Genomic DNA, 26659 nt, shown 5'->3' with positions numbered 1-26659 from the left:
AGAAGAAATACCTTTTTATATTCTTAAATTGAAATTATGTTAACAGTAGTATGTAATAAAATAGTTTTAAATTTATTTTAGTCTCTCATAATTCTGAATAGAATGATACTTGTAGTTTATGTTTGTTATTGTCTGTTTTATATTGTGTTTTATATATGCTCTGTATCATATGTACTGTATAGTTATGTATTGCATGTGTTGAGACTATAATAAAATATTGGATAGTAAGACTTCACAAATCATTGTAAATACCAATTTTAAAACAGTTATCTTCAATAAAACACAATAATTTATCATCTAATCAAACAACAAAAAATTATTAAAAAACTCACAAATTTTGTTCATGAAAACATACGGTGTTTAAATAAAAATAAGGTGCGAACGTGTTTTGGGAGCGAACGGACCCAATACCCTCATTGCTCCTGATTAAGTTATTGTTGGTTATAGTATGACAACAGACGCTATAATATTTTATAGGCCATCCACAGTCTTATATTTTTGTTGTACCTTTCTCCATAAAATCTAGTTTTACTTGCGAACAGTGCGTCAAAAAGAAGAATGAACGGGAAATTTCATTTTATAATCTTTTATTTTGCAGGCTCTTTTGTCAATTGTTGAAAACTATGTTTCCCTCTGGGAATTTTTATTTTGTGAACTTGTGCTGCGGTGTCTTTGAGCTCAGGAACACACCACATCTCGTTTTTTTTTCGTCCCATGCAAAATGTTAATGTTGAAAATCTAAGTTTAATAATGGCATATTGATTGGTAAGGTAGAGGTAATTTTAAAAGATTTTCCAGAGTCAACCAGCTACAAAAGTTTTTCACAATAAAGACTCATAAATTTACCACAAGATCAATACAGGGTCTGAATCTACATTCTTGTAGGAAATTGTTCGACTGGAGTATAACTGATCATTCCCTTTCATAGAAGGCATGAAAAGGTTGGAAGATTTTTTTTGTACAATGAGTGTATATTTCAAACTAACAGCAAACAGATAGTGACTGCAAGTAGGATGTCTAAATTGCTCACATGGTACAACTCAACATCAAGAAGCTCCAGATCAAATATAAAACAATTCCATTCCTTAGTTTCAAAAGCTAAACAGCATGTTCCCCTTGGAACAGCTTGATACGAACGTAGAGATCGAACCCTAAACAGTTGGGGCAAGAATGGACACATCAGAGGTTTCTGACAAAGAATGAATGTGATCTAAACTGACATATCCTAAATCTAAATACACGATTTAATAGATTCAGCATATCATAGAACACAAAATATTCTAAGAACGTAAAATGTGAGATTAGACATTTATCTAGTATGGTCCAATATCCAAATTATAACTACACGGTTTAATAGACCCAACATATCATAGTACACCGAATATGGGGTCCAGAATCCAAATCTTAATACAGATTATGCATTAAAGAACCGCCAAGTAATCAACATTTTAAATTAATCTACATTTAATTTTTTCAGAAAATTAGCATATTGTCTGGAAACCAAATGTATGTGCACAACGATGACTTTATAATATTATATTTGCGAACATAAAATAAGATGTCCCACAGACGACAATGGATATGTTCCAATATAACTGCAATCCAGTCCTCTTTACCCTTAGAGCACCCTCCATGTTTTTTTGTGGAGTTTGTGTTGCTCAGTCTTTGTTGTGTTTTGTGAACTGTTATTTGTGGTTTTGTCTTTTTCTTTTTTGGCATTGGTTAAATTACTTTCTACTTTATGGATTTGAATGTCCCTTTGGTATATTTTGCCTATCTTTTCCAATGTGTAAAAACATTATAAACGTTTTAAGGCTATTGGTTTAAAAATGATGATGGATAGCTGTCTAATGTCCAGTGGCAAATTAAATGGTGCTAAGTTTGCAATACCCATTTTCAAGTCTTTGGTTTCACCTTGCCGGGGAAGTTATCTGTGACCTCCCACATCATGACATGTGAGGCAATCAAACTATCATGAGACAATTGGAGCTGTTTCCAGGTTTGAATACTTTACTAGATGTTGATCACACACACAAATAAAATGCTTCGCTGAGCGCAGCCTAATACGACTGCAGAGGTTGAACCCTGAACAGTTGGGCCAAATTTGGACACAATATTCAAGCTTGATATTGTCTGAATTTGGATTGTTATCAAATTTTGGACATAATATAGGTTTCTGACACAAAACATATATCAAGATCTTACAAATCTATTATGCAATACTGTGCAATTTAACATTTCTTCTTGAAACTTTATAAAAAAAATTGAACCCCTTAAAAAAATTTGAACCCCTCAAAACCTTTTGAATCCCCCCTTGGAGAAATTATCCCCACACTCAATCCCTGTCGTTCCTTTGTAGTATGGAACCTTGTACTACAATTTCAGAGAGATCCATACATTTAAACACCAGTGATTATCTGGAAACTGGATATATGCTCGTTTGTGGCCCCTAATTCCTGCATGAATGAGGCAATTACCCACAAACTCAATCCCAGCCTTCCTTTTGTGATATGGAACCTTGTCGTACAATTTCAGATAGCTCCAGACTTTTACATACTAGTTATTGTCCAGAAACTACAAAAATGCTTGTTTTTGGCCCCTTTTTGGCCATTAATTCCTAAACTGTTGCACCATAACCCCCAAAATTAATCCAAATCTTCTACTTATGGTATCAAACATTATGGAACAATTTCAGAGCAATTAAAATACTTATACATAAGTTATTATCCTGAAAGTAGAAAAATGCTTGTTTTGGGTCCCTTTTGGGCCCCTAATTCCTAAACAATTGGGACCATCATCCCCAAAATAAATCCCAACCGTTCTTTTGTGGTATTGAACCTTCTTATTAAATTTCAAAGAGATCCATTCACGTAAACTAAAGTTATTGTCCGTAAACCAATGTGTCTTTGGACGACGGACGCAGACAATGACAATATCATACCATTATACGATCCCAAGATTTTGTTTGCGGTTTTACAAAAAATAGCACTCTTTTCCTTCCACTTGACATTCCCTGCACTTTGAATATAAAACAAGCATTCTGTAAGTATTGCATGGTGGCAATACTCGGTCCCCTACGGATTAAAGATCATTAAAAATAAATTGTAAAAGAACAAACTTCTAACATGATTTATGACTTGTCATGGTGTAAACTATATAACAAATAGGAAGTAAATATCTTCAAGCATGACCAGTGTATGTAAAGTGCGGATCCTAAAATATCATTTTCACTGTATATGCCAGAAATTTTTGATGTAGAATGATAAATAAACAGACGACTTTTTTTTAATTTTTGAAGAAAATGAAGAAAATTAGTTAAAAAGTATATGTCAAGAAACACATAATACTAATAAAACAAAGTAAGAGATGCGAACGGGGTTTTTTTCGCGCCTAAATCCAAATAGCTGTGAAATATATACCAAAATAGGTGAATATTTACCTGACATTTCACGAACTGATCGTGCAGGTGTTTTATTACTAACAGGCAAGATGTTGTTGCAGAAAAAATATTCATTTCAACACAATTAGTAAAGTTGTATAACGTAGAATAGGTTTTGTCATTCAGTTTCTTCATATTGAACTGAATTCCACTATGATGCTTTCTTTATGCGAGTCATGTTTACTGTCGAATAATGATACTATTCTTTCATTTTCACTGTAGAGCGATTCATTAGTATTGTATATGCGGCGCATTTTCACTATATGATATATTTATTTTTTTTATCTATAACAGCGTATTTTTTTAAGCATGTAAAGCAAGACTTTAGTTAGCGTGCTTGCTTTTTTTTTTTTTTTGTACAATCATTATGATAACACCCAATTTAATTCAAATATAATAATTATATAAATACAGGTTAAACTATGCCGATACATATTGTTTAAAGATGTCAATCTTATTTACAAAGTTTGTATCAACAATTTTACAAACTAAGCAATCAAGTCAACCAAAGTTTTGCTTTACATGCAGGGGCGTAGCTACCCAGAGGCACGACAGCACGTGCATCCACTTCGTTTTCACAAAAAAAAAAAAAAAAAAAAAAAAGCAGAAGAGAGAGAGATGAGTTGGTCAATCGGAATCGGAGACTGTTGGTGTCTTTTCCGTCTATCCCGGATATTAGTTTGACAACCTAGTTACAAGTGTTGATGAAGATGTTCATTCAGAAAAAGATCGTAGCTCCGAAGTTGCGTCACGTGCACATTGATTCGGCATGCAAAAAAAGAAAAGGAAAAATAAAAATTTATAAATTGAATGTTAAAGGAAACACCTATGTTGTCACTTTTTTTAATTGATGAAATATCATTATATAACGACATTTGGTTTCAAAATAAATTTTTTTTTTTGGAGATTATGACAAAATCGGAAGGTTACTTGTATCTTTTACAAGATTTTTACTTTTGAATTTGTAATACTCAGTCTATTCTAAGTAGTTTTGGGGCACATTTTACAGTGTACAGTTCATCAGTTTGGAATGATATGTACCAATCGGCATTAGAATTATCAGATCCCTTCGATATCGTTGAAAATATGCCGAGGCGATGTGGTTCAGTGACAGACTACCGGAGCCAATCACCCTGCAACCACGCCAAAACAGTATTGGAAAGCCTCATTATTTTTTGTGTTCATAGACCATTTGATAAGGCAACTGGAGAGTGGAGTCGCGTCAAGTTATCAGAAAATCGCTTCTTTGTGCTGTCTGTATCTCACGGCTTCATCGTGTTGTAGGAAATATCACAAACGAACAAATCTCAATATTGTCTGAAACATACGAAACTGACCTAGCATGTAATTTTGACGAATTCGCTCGATGCCGAACACGTACGCTGGTTTATAACATCTCGCGAGTGCTACCATGCCATGATGGCCCTGAGATCTATCAGTCCTGACGGTACTACGTATGTAATTGAAAACAAATGTACGATCAACAATGAACAACGAAAGTTACATAGCATTACCATGATTACTGCATGTTCATCGGGATTTCAGTGTGAATGTTGACAAAGTAATAGAGAAGTTTGTTTCTGCCCAGACCCGAAGAGCAGATTTTGGACAATTTTGAGTAAATTCTGTATCACAACTATTTGTTGTTTCATGATGTATTACTATATTCAGAAGATTTATTAATAGTTTTACATTCATAAATTTTCATCTACATATAGCTCCTCTTTTAACCGTCCTATGACCGAAAACCGAAAAAAAAAAAAAATTCTGCATATTAGGGTCCCAAAATTTAGTTGCTTCCACATCGTTTCTTTCTAGCTACGCCCCTGAGTCATGCATTCGGAAATTAGCTGTAAAGCCTTAATTTAGCCGACTTGCTCAAACAATAGATAAAGTAAGAGACGGATTTGATAAAATTTAACTTACGGAGGAAAGTTTGGTTTTAAAACACTCTAAACAAATTCAATAGAAATAACATTTATTTCAAATGTATTCCATTTTTAAAATTTCTTATGAATCGTATAGGGATCTTTATCCTTTTTGTTTTATCCATTTCCATATCCTTGTTTTTTTTTTATTCATTTCCATGACACTTCACCACTAATTACGTACATCTTGATAAAGATTGAATCGTTGGTTTTCCCGTTTAAAAGGTTTTACACTGGGGCCCTTTATAACTTGCTGTTCAGTGTGAGCCAAGACTCCATGTTGAAGACCGTATTTTGACGTATAAAGGTATACTTTTATAAATTGTGACTCGTTTTGAGAGTTGTCTCATTGTCACATATGACATCTTATCCATCTGTGGCTCAACCCGAAACGAGACGGGAGAAAAAGGGATAAAAAACACACTTTTTTAATATATTTATAATGGGCTTAATATGAGTCAGAAAAGAGTAGAATAGTGGGTCGCTTTGGGGTATAAGCGTGACGCGGAATTGCCGATTTTTTTGTAAGCGTGACACGTGATAGTCAAATGATTGTGTCGTGAAAACGAGAAATAAAGTATAGCGGGACACGGAAAATTTAAAAAAATGAGAACTGCATAGTAGAAGTTGGATACGGGAATCTGATAAAGCAGTAAGCGGGATCAGGGATCAGACCCTCCCCCCAAATGAGACCCCAAAATAAGATATTTTTTTTATCTTCATCCTATTGTTACAGTCATGCCTTCAATAACAAATGTATCCCATGCATGAATTTTTATAGACAAAAGACCTTATGGATATTTGGGGTTCTTTGACATGCTGAATCTAACCTTGTATCCAGTTTGGGGATTTTTACCAAGTTACCGAAATAGCCCACATAGAGGTCCAAAGGGTCTAAGATAGAGCATCAAACATGAATTGTAGCATGCATGTTGTGTACAATTACCCAAATAAGCATTGTTTGACCTCTGTGGTAGTATCCACTCGCGGATCTAGAAATTTTTATAAGTAGGGGTCCAATGACTACCTAAGAGGGGGCCATCTCCAGTGATTCCACATAAAAGTAACCAAATGTTTTCCCAAAAAGGGGGCAACCCCCTGTTCCCCTAAATCCTCCTCTGGTATCGAGCTGTTCATTATGGATAATTTTTTTTTGTATCAAGGTTGCTCTACTTCACGTACCAATTCAAACAAAAAAGTTCGCCCACACCTTACATTTCATGTTTTAATGACTGTGGATAATTTATGTCACATACCGTTTCACCTTATACAGTTAAAATCATGCAAGCAACAATCGAATCAAGAACATTTGTTCTACCAAAACTGTCTTTTTCAGAATATGGAAATTAAAGCAGTTGAGGGTACAACTGGGGAAAGTTAATCTTTTATAAGCTTTTCTGTCACCATTGCGTTTCAAGATGCATATTTCTCTGTTCGCAAGTGTATTTATTGCGTGGAGGATAACGTCCTCAAATGTACTCGTCTCTATTTTACACAGACTGCACTTAAACTCCACAATATCAATCTTTGACTTAAAAAAAATACAGAAATATCTTTTAATTTTTTTTCTTTAAATCAAGGAAAAACGTAATTTGAAGAATACAATATGACATTTTGAGAAGCGTTTTTGTTACAAGTTTGAAAAGCTATGTATTTGATAAAGAATGAATGAGGAGTTTGTATTTCAATTTGAAAATCCATTTATCATCAATTCTAAATTCATCAACTAAGTTTTTCATTTGTTTCAAGTGCATTTATCACATAATTCTACAATAAAAATTCCTCGCATCTTCGAAAATTCCACATCAGAAATGACTGCACTAACAGTGATAATTCATAGCATCTATAGTTAAAATGGATCGCTTTCAAAAATCGACATGCTATATTATGCTGCTTTTATAACACTTATTTGAACTTTAATGCTATGTTTGTACATAATAAAGACATATCACAATGAAAATATGTAAAAACTTTCCTTCAAATCAATTATAAAAAAAAATAGCTGGATTCGCACTTTATATACACCAGAGACATATATACACATATGTATATATGTCTCTGTATACACTGATGACCATAAGTGTTGAATTCATTTTAATCTATAAAGAGGTGAACTCCTAACTATCCTACTGCCTGTCAATACATTTTATTTGGCATTGCACAAGTCATGTCTTCTTTGACTGTCCATGACGTTAAAATATTTAATCCCCGAGATGTCTTTTAGTTGATATTAGTCTCTGATTAGTATCAAATCGTACTTTCTTGTTTATTTGACCTGTTGATACTATTTGTAATGTTTTTTTTTTGTTATTTGATGTTTACTTATTCAGGGTTATATATGGTCTATATATCAGCTTTGACAAGTGTTTGGTATTACTTTATATTTATACTTATTCGTACTATTAACAATAAATGTTTAATTTGTAAAAATATTTCCTTTCTCCATTTGAACTGTACAGGTATACCTAACAACAAAATTACTTTCATTAAACTTGTTTTTTTATGTGGCAAATGGCAAATTTTGGTGCAAACTTATTTTTTGTTTTTCTGCAATTGTTTCACATTTCACAGCGATATAATATTGTTTCTTTAATTAGTCATCCCTCATTTTATTTTATTTTATTGATTTTGTATTTACATTGTATCATAGATCAAATTTCTTCTTCAGTGTATGTCCACTTGTGTTAATATGTCTTTTGATTGAGTAAAGCCATTTCAATTGATATTTTATAGTGTCTTTCTATCTTGTGATGTTACACTATTGTTTCAGAAACGTGTGAAGGTCTGGTGCCATTAAAACGTTTAATCCCGCTGCAATTGTTTGCAATTGTCCCAAGTCAGGAATCTGGTGTTCAGTAGCTGTCGTTTGTTGAAGTGGTTTATAAGTGTTTTTCATTTCTTGTTTTTTATATAACTAAGACCATTGGTTTCCTGTTTGAATGGTTTTACATTAGTAATTTTTTGGGGCCCTTTATAGCTCACTGTTTGGTGTGTTAATAACCCTACTTTGACCTATAATGTTTCACTTTTGTAGATTGTGACTTGGATGAAGAGTTGTCTCATTTGCACTCATAACACATCTTCTTACATCTATTGAAAACTGATTATTTAAGTGAACTCTGCACAACATCATCAGACTGGAACCAAATTCTGACTTGATCGGTAACTTATCGTGATTAAACTATGTACCAATTTTCAAAACAAATCTTCAAGCATGACCAAAAAAACGTGGAAAAATGATTGTTTTAGTGAATTTTCTGAGTCCAAGAGCTATAACTCTGCACAAAATCATAAAAACCAGAACAAAATTCAAACTTGATATGTAACTTGTCATGATAAAACAATACACAAAATATCATATCAATTTATCAAGAATGAAGAAAAAAACTGTAGAAAACTGACATGCTGAGCTGATGAATGGACAGATACACCAAGTGCAAACTCAAGTCCCCTTCGACTTCGTTGGTAGGGGACTCATAAGAAAGTATGGTATGCTTACAAATGAGACAACTATCCACCAGACGACCAGAGACAAAATGAAGTAGATGATAGCAACCATAGGTCATTGTTCACCCTCTTATAATAAGGGGCCAAACCCATACTGCATAGCAAGATTTAAATGGCCATATAAGTGCACCTGCCCCAAAATTTATACTCTACACTAGTAAGTAAATTCTAATCCACATGGCTTGAGATTACTGAACAAATACAGTGAAGTATGGATTCCTTTATTGAACACTGCATGAAGATGACTATTGCAAGCATTCAGACATACATGAAAAATAAGCATAGTCTTAGTATAGCAACTAAAAAGTAACATGGCATAATATTCAATATAAATTTAGTGAAACTTGCTAAATTTTGTTTTATTTCAGCAAAAATAATATTAAATCAATTGTTTACAGGTAATGACTAGGTTTTCACTTTTTATCTTTGATAAAGACAATTGCAACAAACATACACATAGAAAATGACATTTATTTGCTTACCATTTCATCTTTATCATATTTTCAGATCTTATAGTGTAAGATTTGTAGATTCTTTAAATGATGTCTCTTTTCCCTTAAACAGTGCATACACAATCGATTTAAAAAAGGCAGTTTATAGATGGATAAAAATGAAAATAAACTTTAATAAAAATGCATAGCTGTATTAAAATTTGTTACATATAACTTATACAGACAGGATGTGGATAAAAGGACATATAATGTTTACAATATATATAGTTTACTACACAACATTCATATTTTGGTTTATGAAAACTATTAATGTCCCCATGAAATTTTTGTTTAGAATTTAGGAAAGTGATTGGTTTATTCCTTTATAATTCAATTCTAAACAATACATTTGAAATCATTTTCCAATTGTAGATAATTGCAATTTGTCCAACACTGAAACATATATTCTTTTATATTGACTATATTTCATTTCTATTCATTAAATTAATTATAATAATAATTATGCATCATTTAAGAATGCACTGATTGAATGAAATGAACGCAAATCAATTTTTATACCTTGTACATGTATTAAACGATGTAAATATTGCATTATATGTGCAACATGAATAGCATTAATATATAAATGCCTTGGGACTACTAAAAACGTATGAATAAAACAAACCTAATGACATGAACTTATCTTTTAACAAATTCTGTATTCTTTTACTAATAATCATTGGAAAAACCATATGACCGAATTTTTTCAATTTCACAAAAGCGATCCAAAACTTGTCATAAGAGACATATTCTCGTCAGAGACAGCATTATTGTAATATTCAGTTATAAAGTATGAATGGGTTAGCAAGTGTTCAAAACATTTTCTGGTTGTAAAGTTATACCTAATGCCCTAATTCCTTCAAAAATTAGAAAGCCCTTTTCTGTTCAAAAAATGCCATGTAGTGAAAACTGTCAACCTTATAGTTACAAAAAACAATATTTGTGTCAAAGTATATAAGAAAAAAATTGCACTATCAAATTATTAGTAAATTTTTGTATGTAGTTATATTATGCCAAGAATCTAAAAACTAAGTATTTGTACATTATAGATACAAAGAGAACGTATTACATACAACTGTTTCTACATCTACAAGTTGGTTTCAAGTTCTACTGAGCAATTCAATTCAGGATTTCGAGCAGTATTGGGGAAAAAATCAATGTACACAAAATTGTAAACATGCATTTTTTTCTCCAATTTAATGAAATTAAACCACCATATTTGTTAGCATTTTATGCTTCTGCATTTTAATTTCTGTATTAAATGCATAATTCTCCTGTAAGGCGAAAACAGAATGAATGATTCCTTTTGAATAATTAAAAGGGAAAATTGCTCTCAACTAGTTTCCATCAATTTTGTATATTAATCTGATTGTCTCCAACACTGCTCGATTTATTTCAGATATATTTCCTTAACAATCCCATACAATGTATTTACACCTACTCATATTAACTCTTTGTATCATGTATAGCAAAACTAAATACCCAGAGTGTCATATTAAACATATTTTATCATGACATTTCCATGAAACGAAAACTGAAAATAAGACATGAAAACATGAGACAATTGCACACACAAGCAGTTCAACAAATGATAAAATAACAATAATAAAAATTTAATCATTTAATAAAACTAACTTTATACAATAAAAATACAACCTGCTTTTGTACAGTACTGCTGTCAATAAAATCATGCCCTTTGTACTACTTTGAAATCCCTCAAAAAAATGTCTTGTGAAAAGATTTTTGAAATTTAACACAATGCCGAATAGCAAACTTACTGCTAAATTGAATCAAAAAGGTTAATTAACTTTATCAAATAAAATAGAAATTTTTATGCTTCATGAATGAGGGTTTAGACTGAAAATTTACTATCAGCAAAGATTCAGCTCAGGGTCAGGCTAGTAAATATATGAAATTTAATGCAAATCAAAATCAGCAGATATCAATAAACCGTGAGCACTAATTCACGTTACACCTTCATTCATGTCAATGGCACAGGGATGATCAAAATATAATGCAAAATGTGAAACATAAAAAATTCTAAAAACAAAAATATCAAAATTATTCATCCATGCTGGTTTCTAGGCTTAATGTACATATTACTTAGATATAAATTACAAACTATTTTCAACAGGCAGTTTCTAAAGAGTAAATGAACTTTGTGTATACAAAGAAAGGCTAAGAATACATAATCAAAATTGAATATTAAATTTCTTAAAACTTTTTACACCATGGCAAGCAAATGTTACAAGCATTTATCTGGTCCGCGTGTTTTGATATCTGTAAGGCCAAGCTTAATAAATTTATTCTTTTTTTTTTTGTCAATCGAACAACATCGAAAGAAAAAAAAAATTCAATTTTCAGTTTTTAAAACTGCTTTTATTTCCACATTGGAACCAACACACGACCATTTAATTTCATGCCCTACAAATACAAATTCTCCCAACATGCAACACTAACGAAACACAAGGACGAAACATCACATAGCTTGCAAGTAGTTCTATTTATAATGTGCTTTCTTTGCTCTCCTTGTTTTTCTTATTTTTTGAGAATGATGGCATTCTGAACTTTTTCTTCTTCTTTTTGTCTTTTGATGGGGATGGAAGTTCTTTCACTGGAGATCCCTAAAAAATAACAAATAATCATAAAGTTTTGATATTTCAGAAAATGTATATGTATAAACTTTTAATGAGGGGTTATTAACAATATTAAGTTATTATGTACATTTTCAATACTTACTGCCTAAAAAAAAATGAGTGGTTAAATATTGCTTTCTTTTTCTAATATGCAATGAAATTTTTGGTGAAATTTTTTCTATAGTACATTGTACTGGAAAGAAGAAAAATTTACTCATACCAAGTATTTCTTTAAATTTGAAACAAAGATAAATTCTGCACAATTTTTTGAAAAGTGCAAATTTAACAGGCTAATGGGGGGAAATCAATGGTTGCATTAAATACGGGCGCATTGCATTTGCGCCAATATCTTAAAAATCTGATCTTTCATTTGCACCAAAAAAGTTTAAACTTCATTTGCGGTACTTCACAGGTAATACAGGTAACATATAACGGAAAAGTTAAATATCCATTGCTTTATCGTGAATAAGATCTGTTTCTATGTGGCATTTCTCCAGGATAATTGTTCATATTCATTTCTAATACAAAACTGAGGTTTAGAATTATAAAGTGATCACATGTTTAAGGTGTATAGATGGACATTGTCAGTTCAAAGACAAACAGAGGAAATAAGTCTATTTTGTTTTGATCACACAAATGGTATATAGCTTATCATATGCATCATATTAAAAATTGTTTAGGTGTACCACAAAACTTGCAAAGCCAGTATAACAACTCATATGGACAGAATTATAACTATAGTGTATAATAGTTATAACTGTCTCGCAATTTTACTCCTTTTTAAATATGTTAAAAAAAAAAAATTTCAAATCAATTTCTTACACTATTTAAATTTACCTGTATCATTGGCGCAAATGAAAGGTTTTATTTTTGGCGCAAATGAAATGCCAATTGGCGCAAAAGCTAAGCACTGATTAAATACTAATTAACAGTGTGTAGACCTGTCATCATTGATATTTGAGAACTTCAATTGATATGCAATTTGAAGGTCTCTAATTTGTGAAGATTGTAGGTTAACATACCTCTTTACTACTCCTCTCTTCTAGAGTATCACCACCACTGGCACTGTCTGTTGATTTGAGGGTGTCAGACTTGGCTGGGGAAGATGGCTTCTCATCTCCATTTAGAACACGATCTAAAATAAAATTAAGCAAATTATTCAAAGGAACAAAATCATATTCACTAAAAAAACAAAAGACTGTTACAGATTTATGTATCCATTTATTAAGCAAAGTATTATTCCATGCAATTAAAACATGTTTAGACGCCTAAAAAAGCAACTTTCTGAAAGGATTCAAATATTTCAATATTAATTTCAAATCTTGAATTCTACTTGTTGTTTGTTCAAAACAGATTTATTACAATGAAAATGCTCAAGTAACATGCCTTAATAATATCTGGATCATATCTAAAATATGATAAATACAACAGTATCATATAGAAAAGTTGACCATTTGCATTATACATAATATGTAATTACATCTTAGTATAAATCCATGCTATTTTACAAAAAGTTAAAATAAATTTTTATTAAAAATCAATATAAATATAATACATTTATCATAAATTAGTAAAGCAAAAGTTAAGAATAATAATTTACAGGAAAAAAAAATTCCCAGTCATTGGTTTCACCAAGCGTCTGAAACAAAAAATCTGAAAACATATAGCTGTACATTATAGTGAAAAGGAACAGAAGGAAAGAGTTTTAAATCAGAAAAGAAAACAAAATTTCAAAAGGGCATGTTACTGCATGAACTACAGGACACTTACGAATGTTTAAACTTTTTATATAAATGAGAGTTAGGTAAAATAGAAAACATCAGGATTCAAAATACAAAAGCTTGTTGCCTTAATTCTTTAACATTCAGCACTTTAAAAAAAACCATCTTCTTGCATATTTTATTGTAAAATAAAAACAATATTCAATTTAGTATCTTGCAATAATTTTATAAATAATTCTAAATCCCTGAAAAAAAAGCTATAAGGTATAAAAGATATAACAGATTAATTAGTATATATATTAAATGATGCTGAACCACATAGTGTGGTAAGCTAGGAGTAAAATCTTGGGTATAGGTGTCCCTCTACCACTAACATGACTAATGTGTGTATCTTACCACGCCCATATCGTTCCGATTTGGATCTCTCAAAACTCTTCTCTTTTAATTCTTGTATTACTAACAATTTAAATATTTAATGCTATAAAAATTACAAATGAAATAGTGTGTGTATCAATTATGGTTTTTTTATAAATCCTTTCTAAAAATTAGTAATTGGATTTTTTTTAAAACTTTTTATCATTACATTTTCAGTTAATTTTTGAAATTCACTTATACTCTCCTATGACTATTTGATATAAAATTTACTGAAATATCAACATTCATCTTTATTTGTAATAAAATAATTTTTCATTTCAAGATCAATATTTACTTAAGATAATTTGAAAAGAAATTTCTGAAAATATTTTTAATTTGGATGGATTGCTTACATGCAGGACTACGTGGGGGGTCTCTATTTGAAGAACTCCTCCGAATTGCTGGTGGCTTCTCTGAAAATTTCACAAAACCTTTATTTATAAGATTTATTTATACCTTATTTTGTTTAAAATACAAATATAAATCTGGCAATGTAACTATACTGCATCCACTAGATATATTATGTGATTTTATTTTGTGAGTTACAAACTGCAATCTAAAACACCAGTGTGCAAATCCAAACAAAAACTTCACAATCTAATTCTTTGTTTTACAGTATGAAGAGCTTTCTAATTCATTAAAGTTAAATTGACCACTACCCTCCCCTCCAAAGAGTTGTTCTGTAACTTTTACCATACAAAGAAAAACATGTACATCATGTATTACAAAAATTTCCAGATCTATAAAACAAAGAATTTCTATCCTTGCCTAAAATGTCGTCACCAATAATATATACATCAAACATTTACCTATGTATTTTTGAGATTCTATATACACATCGTCTATCAATGTTTCCTTGGATGAACTGACTAGTTCTGAGTTTTAAGAAAGAAAAAAACATAAATAAAAAAAGCTTAAAATACTGAGTACACAAAAAAAAAACCCACAAAATCAGAGCAGTGAATGATTTTTTTAATGAGGCCATTTGCAACCTGAAACTGATTTCAAATAGTCAGTTCTACTAGCAGCATTAAACTTAGATTGAGACTGTAGTTAGCTGTATAATTTTTACTTGCAGAAAATTGAGGCCTATCATTTCTTTACTTGTTCTTTTTTTTATCTCGCATGTGAATTATTAGAATTTTTTTTACAAAACCATGAATTAGTTTCAAAGGAAGTTCAATGTTCCAACTTTAAAAAAAAAGAACCATTAAAATAAATATATCAACAATAGACACATAAACTTTTTAATCATGAGCCCTGGCACCTACAGAAGATCCAAAGTTACTTCATATCATGTTTTGATCTTTGCACATGGTATTTTTAGCAATGTTGGCAATTTTGAAACAGATTTTTCAGGTATTTGTGTAATTATAATTTTAACAAATCACTTTTTTTCACTTCTAGGAATCATCATGCAGGATTTTAACATTAATCATTCCGTAAACAACGTAACACATTGGATAACAACTTATTGCCGTAAACTGATTATCAATGAATTGTACATGAAACACAAATCTGTTTTAAACAGTGCAATTCTACAAAATAATCACTAAATCTGTGTCTGTGCTAACCTAAACCAACGCTCCTTAATTCTGTTAACACTCTACTTGTTTCTGTTAACACTACACATTAACACTGCTTGTTAACAACACCAATACCGTGTGGACAACCTTCACACCATGATGACTAAGCCAGATCAGTAATCATGCAACTTTGAAGATCAGCAATCTTAATTAATTTCAATACTAAAGGCAATTTTAATTTTTTGCATTGAAATTAATTATCTGGGGGTTCAAGTTCAGTTAGAATCACAAATGCATCTTTAAGATCTTAAACAGAAGGCTTTTTTTACTGATGTATATCATATTTTTACCATCTCCTTATTAGCAACCTGGAAAGTCTATGATAATAAGATAAGTTAAAGGATGAAAGCCAAACAATGACATATACTAGCGCACTTCTATGCCATTTGACCTCCAGTGGACAGTAGTCTCATTGGCAATCATACCAGATCTCATTATTCATTTTGTTTCATTATCAAAGTAAAATTTCTAACTCTAAAAATTAATATTTCTCTATGTGGTTATGTCTGTAAAGTTATTTCTGAATGTGTTTACTATTGCAGAATACATTTTCTAAAGCATTAGAATTTTTAGGAAGCTGTTATAAAATATTATGTAGAAAAGGTTATAATTTGAAATATTTCCTCCCAACTAACTGTCAAAGAATACAAATAATATAACCGCTTATAAGTCTTTTATAGATATACCTTGAGTTTATATATGTCTTGTAACAAAATTCCTTAAAGCTCTATTTGATAGAGAAAAAAAACCTACATTTCATTAATGAACAACCATATTACAAATTTTGGTATTTTTTCTTCTGTTTTAACATTTATAATTTAACAGTAAAGTTGTATATATCTGAAATTCCTTGCTGAAATCTTTCTGAGACACTTAAATTACAAAAAAGTCAATCATGTGTAAAAATTAGTTAAAAATGAGCTTTTGATCTATTTATCATAAACCCCCCCCCCCCCCACAATTTAAAAATCTGGTGAATTTCTAGGCTGTACAATATAATATTACTGATCTGGCTGATGAGTGATAACATGTTTTAACAACAATACACACCGTTATACTTATCATCAAATATATCATCTATGTTTGTTTCTTTAGATTGAGGTCTCTTTTTCCGAGACATAACTAAGAAAATGCAAAATAAAATGTTTAAAAAAGCAAATCTATTACATATTCATAACCAAAACCTGAAATTAAAGAAAGAATAAAAGAAAGACTAGAAAATGCATGCAATGAAGCTCAACACACATAAAAATCTTGATTCATGTCAGTTGAAACCTGCCTATTTCTGCTGACAAAGTGTAATCAGCTATTTTTTATTGATATTTTAACTGGAAAAGTGATATGGAACAGCCATAGGAGGGTCTTTATAGTAGTGCTACATAATGAACTTTGACACAATAAGTCAAAACAAAACTGCATCATTATAATTACTGTAATCAGTTTGAATTTCTGGTCCCTGCTTTAATTTCAATCACTGATATCTTGTCTCAGATCTGTTATGTTTTTTTTATAAAAGAATCATAAAGTACCAACTAATTTCTCAAGCCTTGATTCACAATCAGCTATTTCATTCTTTATGGTTACTGGACTCATCAACACACAGGTGTAAACTTATGCACTTATAATTCATGATAGAACACATTTAAAACAAAATCTTCCACATGAAAAAAATTTGAGGTGAAGTCTTCCAACTGACATAAATAAAATAACAAAGATTTCTATGTCTATCACATCTAAAGCATGTCTAAAGCATCTACAGCACAGCCAAGGAAAAATAATGCATTTAATTTTATATAATTATTATAACTTCAACTAATTTTACACTGAAGTGTGTACTACTAGCAACAAATAAGAAATTCAATTTTAACAAATAATCGTTCATTTCAAATATATCTCATTTCGTTTAAAAAAATAAAAGGAAATGTAATTTGACCACCAAGTTCTCAAAGACAACATATATTGGTGGAATACCTGTACAAAATACATTAACCTACCTTTGTTTTCTGTAGGTGATGTAGGTGAAACAGGAGGGTAGTTAGATTGAAACACATCGTCAATGGTGGTTTCTTCACTACGAGAGGTGTTAGACGACTGACGTTTGGTTTCTACAGGAACTACACAAACATGCAGTAACAATGAAAATAAAACATGCACATACAAATGTACACATCTAAATACTTCTCCATGATTCCCTTGTGTCATGAATATACAAGAATTAAGTTTGACCGTCATAATGTTTTTGTCGTTTTATATGAAATAGTGTAATATTTTTCCCAGAAAAACAGGTGTTATTCATATCTAATTTCAGACTAACAAACACAAATAAGAAGTGTAAACAAATTCAATTTGCTGGAATTATTTCCAAATTATTATTATTTATTTTTTTGGTGTGTATAAATGGAGGTATGATGAAATAAACTATTTTGTCATGTTGGTCAAAGGGTAAAATTATAAAAAAAAAAAAAAAAAAAAAAAAAAGAGGGAAACCTCTGATAATGAAAACACAGTCTTCTTTTTCTTGATAATTTTGTTTTCACAGAAAAGTATCTTGGAGAAGTCAAACTAACACAAATATACAGTACAATTTAATTGTTAATTGAAAAGCAGTTTGGAAAATGAATTCTTAAACTCTTTTTCCTTATTTACATGAGAATTAATTCAAGGTAAAAGCTTATTAAATAGCAGCACTATATTAATAATAGAAATGTTTTTAATAAAGAACCTCTCCCAAAATATACTTATGTTTACTAAGACTGCAGTAACTTATTTTCAAATGATCTATTCTAACAAGAAACATTTTAACAACATCAAAACATGTGAAAGTTTTTCCCTATCCAAACAAACAGCAATTTCTATTTTGTCCATAATCAATTATATCTGTGTCAACTTGACATTAAAATTGTTTCAGAATATTGAGTTGTCCTCTGGACCGACATGGACACTGACATGCAAATTCAAAAGACATTTTGAAAGAAACAAAAAAAAGCAAAAACTTTCCAGCTTTCCTATACTAAGAAAGCGTATTTAAAAACATTTGTATCCAGAACAGTTTTAAGTGTCCAGTATTATACCAGAGGAGAACCAAGATTTCTATGAATACAACTCTTCTTCTTCCATCTAAGACGATTCCTAGTTGTCAAATAAAATATGGTTTAGCATCTTGTCACCAGTTTGTACATGCACACTTGCTCACAAAACTTGGTAAGATGTAACCAAAGTAACCATATGATAGGTCATTACTGTCTGTTTGAAGAGGAACAATCTCTTACAAGGTAAGGTAATATAATACAACAAGTATAAATTACCTTCTGGTTTTGGTTTCTCTACTTCTGGTTTAGTTTCTGGTTCTACTTGTTGTTGTTGTATGATGTGCATACGCTCCATGGTAGATATTAGTTTACCATCAGGTCCTGGTGACAAATCTTCTTCTGTTACTGCTAAATTCAAAGTCAAATATAGGCATTTTAATAAAAAAAAGTCAGTGTTCAGACTTAAAGAGTACATTCTCATATCAAAAATAGTTGTAGAGTGTAAAGCTTGCATTTGAACTATTAAAAAAAAAATATATCTAAAATATGTGGACTAAATTATTTTTCTTTTAAAGAATTTATTATTCAAACTCAACAATGCACCAAAAATCTGTCATCTCTCTTCAGATTTTTTTGTACTAAAGTATCAACAAACTGTATTTTTTTCATCTTTTCTAATATTTATGTATCACTTAGAAAAATTTGACAAACTGCTTTAACCTTAGTCATGACTAATTTTCCTGAAGAACAACTATGCTTTACACTTAAAATGCATGCAAGTGGTGACTGTTTTGCAAAGACCCAGACATTTTTGTTCTGCCTGGTTAACGCCAGGTGCCTGTATTTAAGGTGTTGTCTGCAAAATCCATTTTTGTTTATCATTTATAGAATAACTCAGGCTGTTGGTTTTTTTATTTGAATAATTTTTTTTGTTCATTTTGTCATGTCCATGCCTTTTATAGCTTACTATTTGGTATGATTTTGCTCATTGTTGAAGAACGTATGGAGACCTATATATAGTTGTTAAAATCCCTGTCCTGTCATTCGTTCTCTCATTGACAATTATACCACATCTTCTTCCTTATCAACTACTCATTTGCCGTTTTTAAACCCCAGAAAAACAAACCTGGTTCTCCTTTGCCTCTATTCTCCACCTCTATCTTGTACTTTTCTATCTCCTCCTCATTGATACTGTCGAAGGGGTTGGCAGCATACTGTGTCTTATACACCTGTACATTATGTTGTTGGTCTCTCTGGATGATGCCTTTAGATGCAGCACCATATACTATAACATTATCCCCTACCATACTCAAATCTCCGTCCTGTAATTCAATATATCATCAATTAATAAGAACATTACAATCTGCTGAGTTATCAAATTCCTTTTTTTTTTGTTCTACACTCAGGTAAACTCGTCTTGGTTAAAAAGGTTTTAATACAGTTGCATTATGAATTCTTTTTTGAGGTGAAAGTTTGCCAACCAAAGCAAAAAATGTACATTTAAGTTTTGTTCTAATGTCAAATGAAGAAGCAACAACTGTATATACAAGAAAGCACAGCATACTGAAGAAGTGAAAATAAAGTTGGGGGATGGGGTAAAGGAGCAATGGAGATTTTTTCTCCTATAATTTACCCCAAAATAAGATTGCAAAAAACAAAAAATGCAAAACTTTACAGCTTTTTAAAAATTTAACATCTGAGGAATGAATTCTTTCTTGAACACAAGACCGTTGTACATCCACAAATACATCAGTGAATATAAGTAAATCTCTGAACATATAGCAATCCATTATTTCACCTGTACAGCTCAAGTTCAATGTAATATAGGATTGGTACTTTAAAATGATTACTTTTCATATTAAGACACAACTGAATAAAATTAAAACAAACCTACATTTATGGATAATAAAATAATAAATGAAAATGTTTTTAAATGATAAATATTGAATATGATATTAATGAATTCATGAGATGAAATGTTAAATGTTGAATAAAATATGATTTATAAAATGAAATGTTAAATATGACAACTAAGTAATAAATATGTATATGTGTCATTTTATAGTCTGTCTGCATTGAAACAAATTATTAAAGTCATTCTTTTCATTTGGGTCAATCGCATTGAAACTGTTTTATAGGCTGCCTTTGTTAGTCTTGTATTATTTTAATTTAAATTCTTGTCTACAATTTAGAAAGTATGGCGTTCATTATCACTGGACTAGTATATATTTGTTTAGGGGCCAGCTGAAGGACGCCTCCGGGTGCGGGAATTTCTCGCTACATTGAAGACCTGTTGGTGACCCTCTGCTGTTGTTTTTTATTTGGTCGGGTTGTTGTCTCTTTGACACATTCCCCATTTCCATTCTCAATTTTATCAATGTATGGGAAATAATTTTTTCAGTTTAGGTCAATTTTTAAGTGAAAATTGCCCTTCATTTGTACATCATTGATAAATCCTTAATGAATTGAACTACAAAATCCCAAATTTCAATGCAGACAGACATTGCATACTGTAGATGTTGTCTAACAATAAGACAATTTAAAATCTTTTTTTTTTTTTTTTTAAATAATTAAATGCAAACACCTTCTTAAATACAAATACAAATGCAAATGTTTTTGGAGTATCTTCCCTCTGTATTGTTTCATCTAATCAAATAAAAAAACGTAGATATTTAGATATGCTTTAACTTCCATTTACAGTTTCAATGACAATCAGCACATAAAGCAGAATGCATACACACATGACCATCTTCAAAACAATTCACTACATTTACAGGTAAATAATAAAACTTCTGTTAATTCAATCATACTTGCACAGTGATTTATCTTTTCTTACATTGTATGATCAAAATTAATACATGTATATACTTTTTCATACTTTCAAAATAAAGAAACATGCAACCATGCCTATGTGCATAAAAATGCAGAAATGAAGCAACTTTCCAATCAAGCATGTGTTTTTTTTATTTGAATAAGTCACCCGTCAATATCAAGGCTTTTTCTTTTGTTTATACTGTGAATTAATGAATATTCATTGGATACCAATTTTCGTGGATTTCGTGGGTGCAGGCCTAGGTGAACCACGAATTTAAATGTCCAACCAACTGCAAATTTTCTGTAGATTTGAATGTAGACTTTGGCGAAACCATGAAATCAAATATCCATGAAAAGACAGGTATTCATCTATCCATGAAAATTGGTACCAACGAAAATAAATGAATTCACAGTTATCAGGTAATTTCGCAAGCTGGACACCATAACATAAACAGCATTCAATTCAAGTCCACCACAGAAGTACAGGTAAGTTAACACAAATATGCAAATGAGAAGTTGTTCAAGTCCAGAAAGCACAATATACCCCCTCCTTTTTATTTCAAATTTTACCCCCTTTGAACAATATGTGCATTATTTTTTGTTGAATGAAAGAAATCACAAACCTGGGAGTTAAATAAATTTTACGTAAAATAATAGAATAAAGTCTTATATACATACACAGATATTTATATAATTACAAATGTATATAAATGTATTATCAAAAGCATATTTATTTAACGTGAGGTTCATGCCAGGGTTAGATTTTTATACTAAAGAGCAAAAAAAGTTACTGTACCATGAAAATAATTAATGTCAACAAAAAAACATATTAAATTTTCAACAGCTACCATATCTTTCAATTTAAATGTTTTCACTTGAAAAAGCTTCTTTTGATGTCGTCATTGCTAACAGTTAAGAAATTCATGCTACAAATACAACTTTTCTCTTTGAGTAAAAATATGACTGAAAATATTTCAGTAAGATATTCAAAATGTTTCTGAACCATGAAAATTGGTGAGATAAACAACAAGGTTTTTACAGTATAAATTCATACAAATCACACTTTTTTTCAATAGATAAGGTAAGTAACTATTTTCACCCTGTAATATTATGTATACTAGCTAAAGAAGGGGAGATAACTATAAAATTAACCACACTTACAAGCTTTCCTTCGGCCTGTGGCAAGAAAATTAAATCATTCACAAATCAACAACAACAATCATTTGGTCTGAAAGGTATTATTTTATTTAACTTAATATTTGTTTCACTCATGTAGACTTTAACAAAACATTAAATTCTGTAAACGACATAACTGTCTTTTTCAGTATATCAGGTTAACCTTGAAATTTGACATGACATTGTTCTAATATCATTTGATTTAAATAAAGAAATCAGGTTTAAATATAAACATTTATTCAAACTATTCAAATGTTCTTTTAAAATAATTGGCTTCAGGTATCCTTAAATAAATTATTATAAGTTTTTATCACAATTTGGCATTAAAAACTGTGACAATTTAATTATGTTTTTACAAAGTCTTTCCGTATAATGATAGAATCTTTCATGTTTCAAAATAATAGTAAGACCATTCAGACCAAATGTTTTATTTTATTTAGGTCAACTACACATCATAGGTGACTCACAACATTACATTCCACAACACTTCAAACACACTGAATGAATTTGAATTTAATGGAATGATCGATGAAATGCAATTAAAGTATAAATTGGTGAAAACACATCAATTCACTAAAATGGAAATAAATGAAAATTAGAGATGTTCTTTTGTAAATACTTAACTTAGGTTCATCAGTCTAGAATAAGATAAGTCACAATATGAAAAAATATGAAACTTTTACAGATTCACAAAATAATTTATCTAAGTAGTATGGGAGTATTCAGCCATCTTGAATCACATTTGATTGATATCAATTTTTACTAACGAAAAATTTTGATACAGAAATATTCTTATAAGTGGGAATCTTTGGTAATCTCTTTTTTTAACAAACACAGAATTATAACAGGAAATATCTTTGTGGTAATTCAGATTTATAATAGTCAATACATAAGAAGAATTTTATCATATTCTTTCATACTCTCATACTACTATAAATAACAAGCATTATATGTATTTCCTGTATTTCGTTTTTAACGTAAAACAATAACAAAATGTAAATCTTTCAATTTACTTTAAAAATATTTCACCTCAGTGCCCAGTTATAGTAATTCCAATTACAAGTAAGCAATTCAAAAATGAGAGTATGCGATGATGAAAATGAATTCTAAATGATTTCAACTCTAACAACACAAACCAAGTAACAGTTGTTATAAACAAGCTGCACTACATGTATGGAGTCAATGGTATGTAGGTCAGTAGTAAAGCTTCTGATGAAACCACACACACATGGATTATGCACCTTACCTGTAATTTTTTCGCCTCCTCCCAAGTAATGCCTTCCAAAATCTTAGACTGAGGTCCTGCACTTATCCTTTCTTCATAATAATCTTTTCTGATCTAAAAATAAAATAATACATTTGTTCTGTATCACAAAATCTGATTAGTGATACATTTATAACATCTTTTTTACCAATATTTTGTTTGGAGAAAAAAAATAGCTATATGAATCTTCAGTTCTTATATGGTGAAACCATCTTAAAAAATATTTTTCTTTTTCGGTGTAAAAAATCAAGATTTGTGAATAACTTATTTCTTGTAGAAATATCAAGTTTTTCTGTCGTCAATGAGCTACTGTTATTATCAATTTCCACACAAGGCACACTGTATTTACACTTTTTCAAACGTAGCAATTGTTTGGTTTTTTTTTAGCTTTTTTTTTTATTGTGGTTGGAGCAGATATAATTTGTACTTGTTACATCTCTACAACTTTATTTTTCTCTTTTGGTTGTTCTGGACTACACATGTGTTGAAGTGAAACTACAGGTTCAAACTGTATTATAAATTAAGTTTAAAACTTTTTAGTTTACAGGCTTCAGCTTAACTTTTATTTCTCTTTTCTTAATATGTTTTTCAAAGGTAAATGAAGGAAAAAACAACAAATTAAAGTGAGTTCAATCATAGAAATAATTTCAGTGATAAATTAACACTTGGACATCTAATACATTATTATTCAGATATCAGTTGAGTTGATACCTTCAAACATTCATTTTTTTCTCACTTTTAAATCCACATGTACATTTAAAATGTATTAAGCATTTGAAATATGTTAACTTCATCTTTTTTTGTTTTCAGTTAATATTCCTGAATTATCTCCCTTACCTCTTTCTGTTTAAGTTTGAACTCCTTTGGGTTAGATCCCTGTGGTGCAAACTGATTAGGATTTTCAATCTTAATTGGTGTACTCTTTCTATTTGGTGATCCGTCTTCTTCTGGTATCCACTGAAACAAATGTTTTCTTTATCAGACTATGTATACTAATATAAGGAAATGCAGGGCACACAGGTTTTATTAGATTAAATTTAATTTCATCGAGAGAAAAAAGAGCCAGAGAAGTTACAAACTGGACTAAACCATGTTTCAAAAAAAGAACGTCAGTAAAATAATATCCAAAACACTTCTCAGTCCTTATTTCCTGTTCATCACATTGAACATAAAATTTGATTAGAATACAATTTATATGTTGAAAAACAAAACCAGCTTCTACTCATATAGTGCCCTATAGTTGTTTATATATCTGGTAAGGCCAAATCCTATATTCCATACCTTTGAATATTTCTTAGGGTTCTGTGTTCCAGATTCTTCTAATTCTTGTCTCACATAATTGTTTGGAGAATTAACCAACCAGCCTGCTTTGTAGTTCTGCTTCTGTCTGTCTTTAGCTAGCTTCAAAGGTGATCTGAAATAATTTATCAAGAAAATGAATAAATGAATAAAAGAAGATGTGGTATGTGGCATAAGACAACTCTCCATCCAAATCACAATTTATAAAAGTAAACCATTATAGGTCAAAGTATGGTATTTAACATGGAGCCTTGGCTCACACCAAACAGCGAGATATAAAGGGCCCCAACGGTAAAACCAATCTTATCTATATAAAAAAAAACAAGAAACAAGAAACACTTATGAACCACATCAACAAACGACACTACTAAACATCAGATTACTGACTTATAAAATGAGCAAACAATTGCAGTCCAGATAAAGAAAAGCTATGTGTTGTTGAGTAAAAATACAAAACTCTGCTGAGAATTTAACCACTTTTCTGACTTTCTATCCAATGTTACCATTTTGTAACTACTCCAATTGCATATTATATATGTACATATTTATATCTCTTTTAACTATCTATTGTACATATATTTGGTACCTAGAAAAGTCTTATTACCAATTTTACAATTTTGGCCACAGTTTTTTGTCCATTAGAAATGTATTTAGTAAACCATTCTATGTGTGCATATAATACTGAACAGAACACTCACTCCATTATGTTAATAGTGGCAACTTTTTAATTACTTGAGTAATCAATCAGTAATCTATTCCAAGAATGGTAAAATGTTTATACAAAGATACACAGCAAAAATGCATCATGCTAAAATCTTAATCTCATTTTCTATTAAAAAGAAAGGAAAGATTCAAAGAGATCAAAAAGACAATATTTAATACCCTATGTATAAATTTAAATCAAATGTTTATCCTTTTTTTGCTTAATCCATTTCTGACTCTGTTATTATGACAATATTTTCAGTTGGTGAAATTGTTCCTAGATCTATCTGATCAAACTGCATATTTACTTTTTTAAGTATCAACTATACAAATATAAGACCTAAAATTGAATGAAATTTTGTTTTGACATACCATAAGTTTAAACAGTATTTTGTAAAAATTAGACACTGATTACAAAAACCTATATCTGCTAAATCTTACACATATTTTGAGTGTTCTATGTCACCATCTATGATGTATGTAAATGAGCTACATGTTGGGGGTATTTCTACGTCACTATTATTCTTCTCCTTCCTAACTTCTTGTTTAAATTGTGGTAATCTGTACAAATAGCCAGTTCTATATCCCTGTAAAAAGAAATAAGTCAGTGTATAAGGTAATCTGTACAAATAGCCAGTTCTATATTCCTGTAA

General features: G+C 30.4%; 1 protein-coding gene across 26 annotated transcripts in view; it reads right to left on the bottom strand.

The window, feature by feature from the left end:
* Window positions 1-9079: 9079 nt before the first annotated feature.
* Window positions 9080-26659, bottom strand: part of LOC143072594 (gamma-adducin-like) — a 55054-nt gene continuing 37474 nt past the window's right edge. For 3 of the 26 annotated variants that reach the window (XM_076247599.1, XM_076247600.1, XM_076247601.1), the window contains exons 10-23: window positions 26448-26593; window positions 25287-25419; window positions 24843-24962; window positions 23988-24080; window positions 22727-22741; window positions 19878-20073; window positions 19028-19159; window positions 17717-17836; window positions 16773-16844; window positions 14946-15011; window positions 14490-14549; window positions 14119-14178; window positions 13024-13136; window positions 9080-11989 (exon numbers count right to left, since the gene is read on the bottom strand). In XM_076247599.1, coding sequence (XP_076103714.1) covers window positions 11870-11989; window positions 13024-13136; window positions 14119-14178; window positions 14490-14549; window positions 14946-15011; window positions 16773-16844; window positions 17717-17836; window positions 19028-19159; window positions 19878-20073; window positions 22727-22741; window positions 23988-24080; window positions 24843-24962; window positions 25287-25419; window positions 26448-26593 — 1446 coding nt within the window. In that variant the 3' untranslated portion in view covers window positions 9080-11869. Of the gene's footprint in view, window positions 11990-13023; window positions 13137-14118; window positions 14179-14489; window positions 14550-14945; window positions 15012-16772; window positions 16845-17716; window positions 17837-19027; window positions 19160-19877; window positions 20076-22726; window positions 22742-23366; window positions 23380-23987; window positions 24081-24842; window positions 24963-25286; window positions 25420-26447; window positions 26594-26659 lie in introns of all 26 variants that reach the window. The other 23 variants (XM_076247602.1, XM_076247603.1, XM_076247606.1 and 20 more) reach the window with 23 other exon arrangements.

The sequence above is a fragment of the Mytilus galloprovincialis genome, chromosome 4 (genome assembly GCF_965363235.1).
Source record: "Mytilus galloprovincialis chromosome 4, xbMytGall1.hap1.1, whole genome shotgun sequence".
Classification (NCBI taxonomy): Eukaryota; Metazoa; Mollusca; class Bivalvia; order Mytilida; family Mytilidae; genus Mytilus; species Mytilus galloprovincialis.
This window is presented reverse-complemented; position numbering and strand designations above follow the sequence as displayed.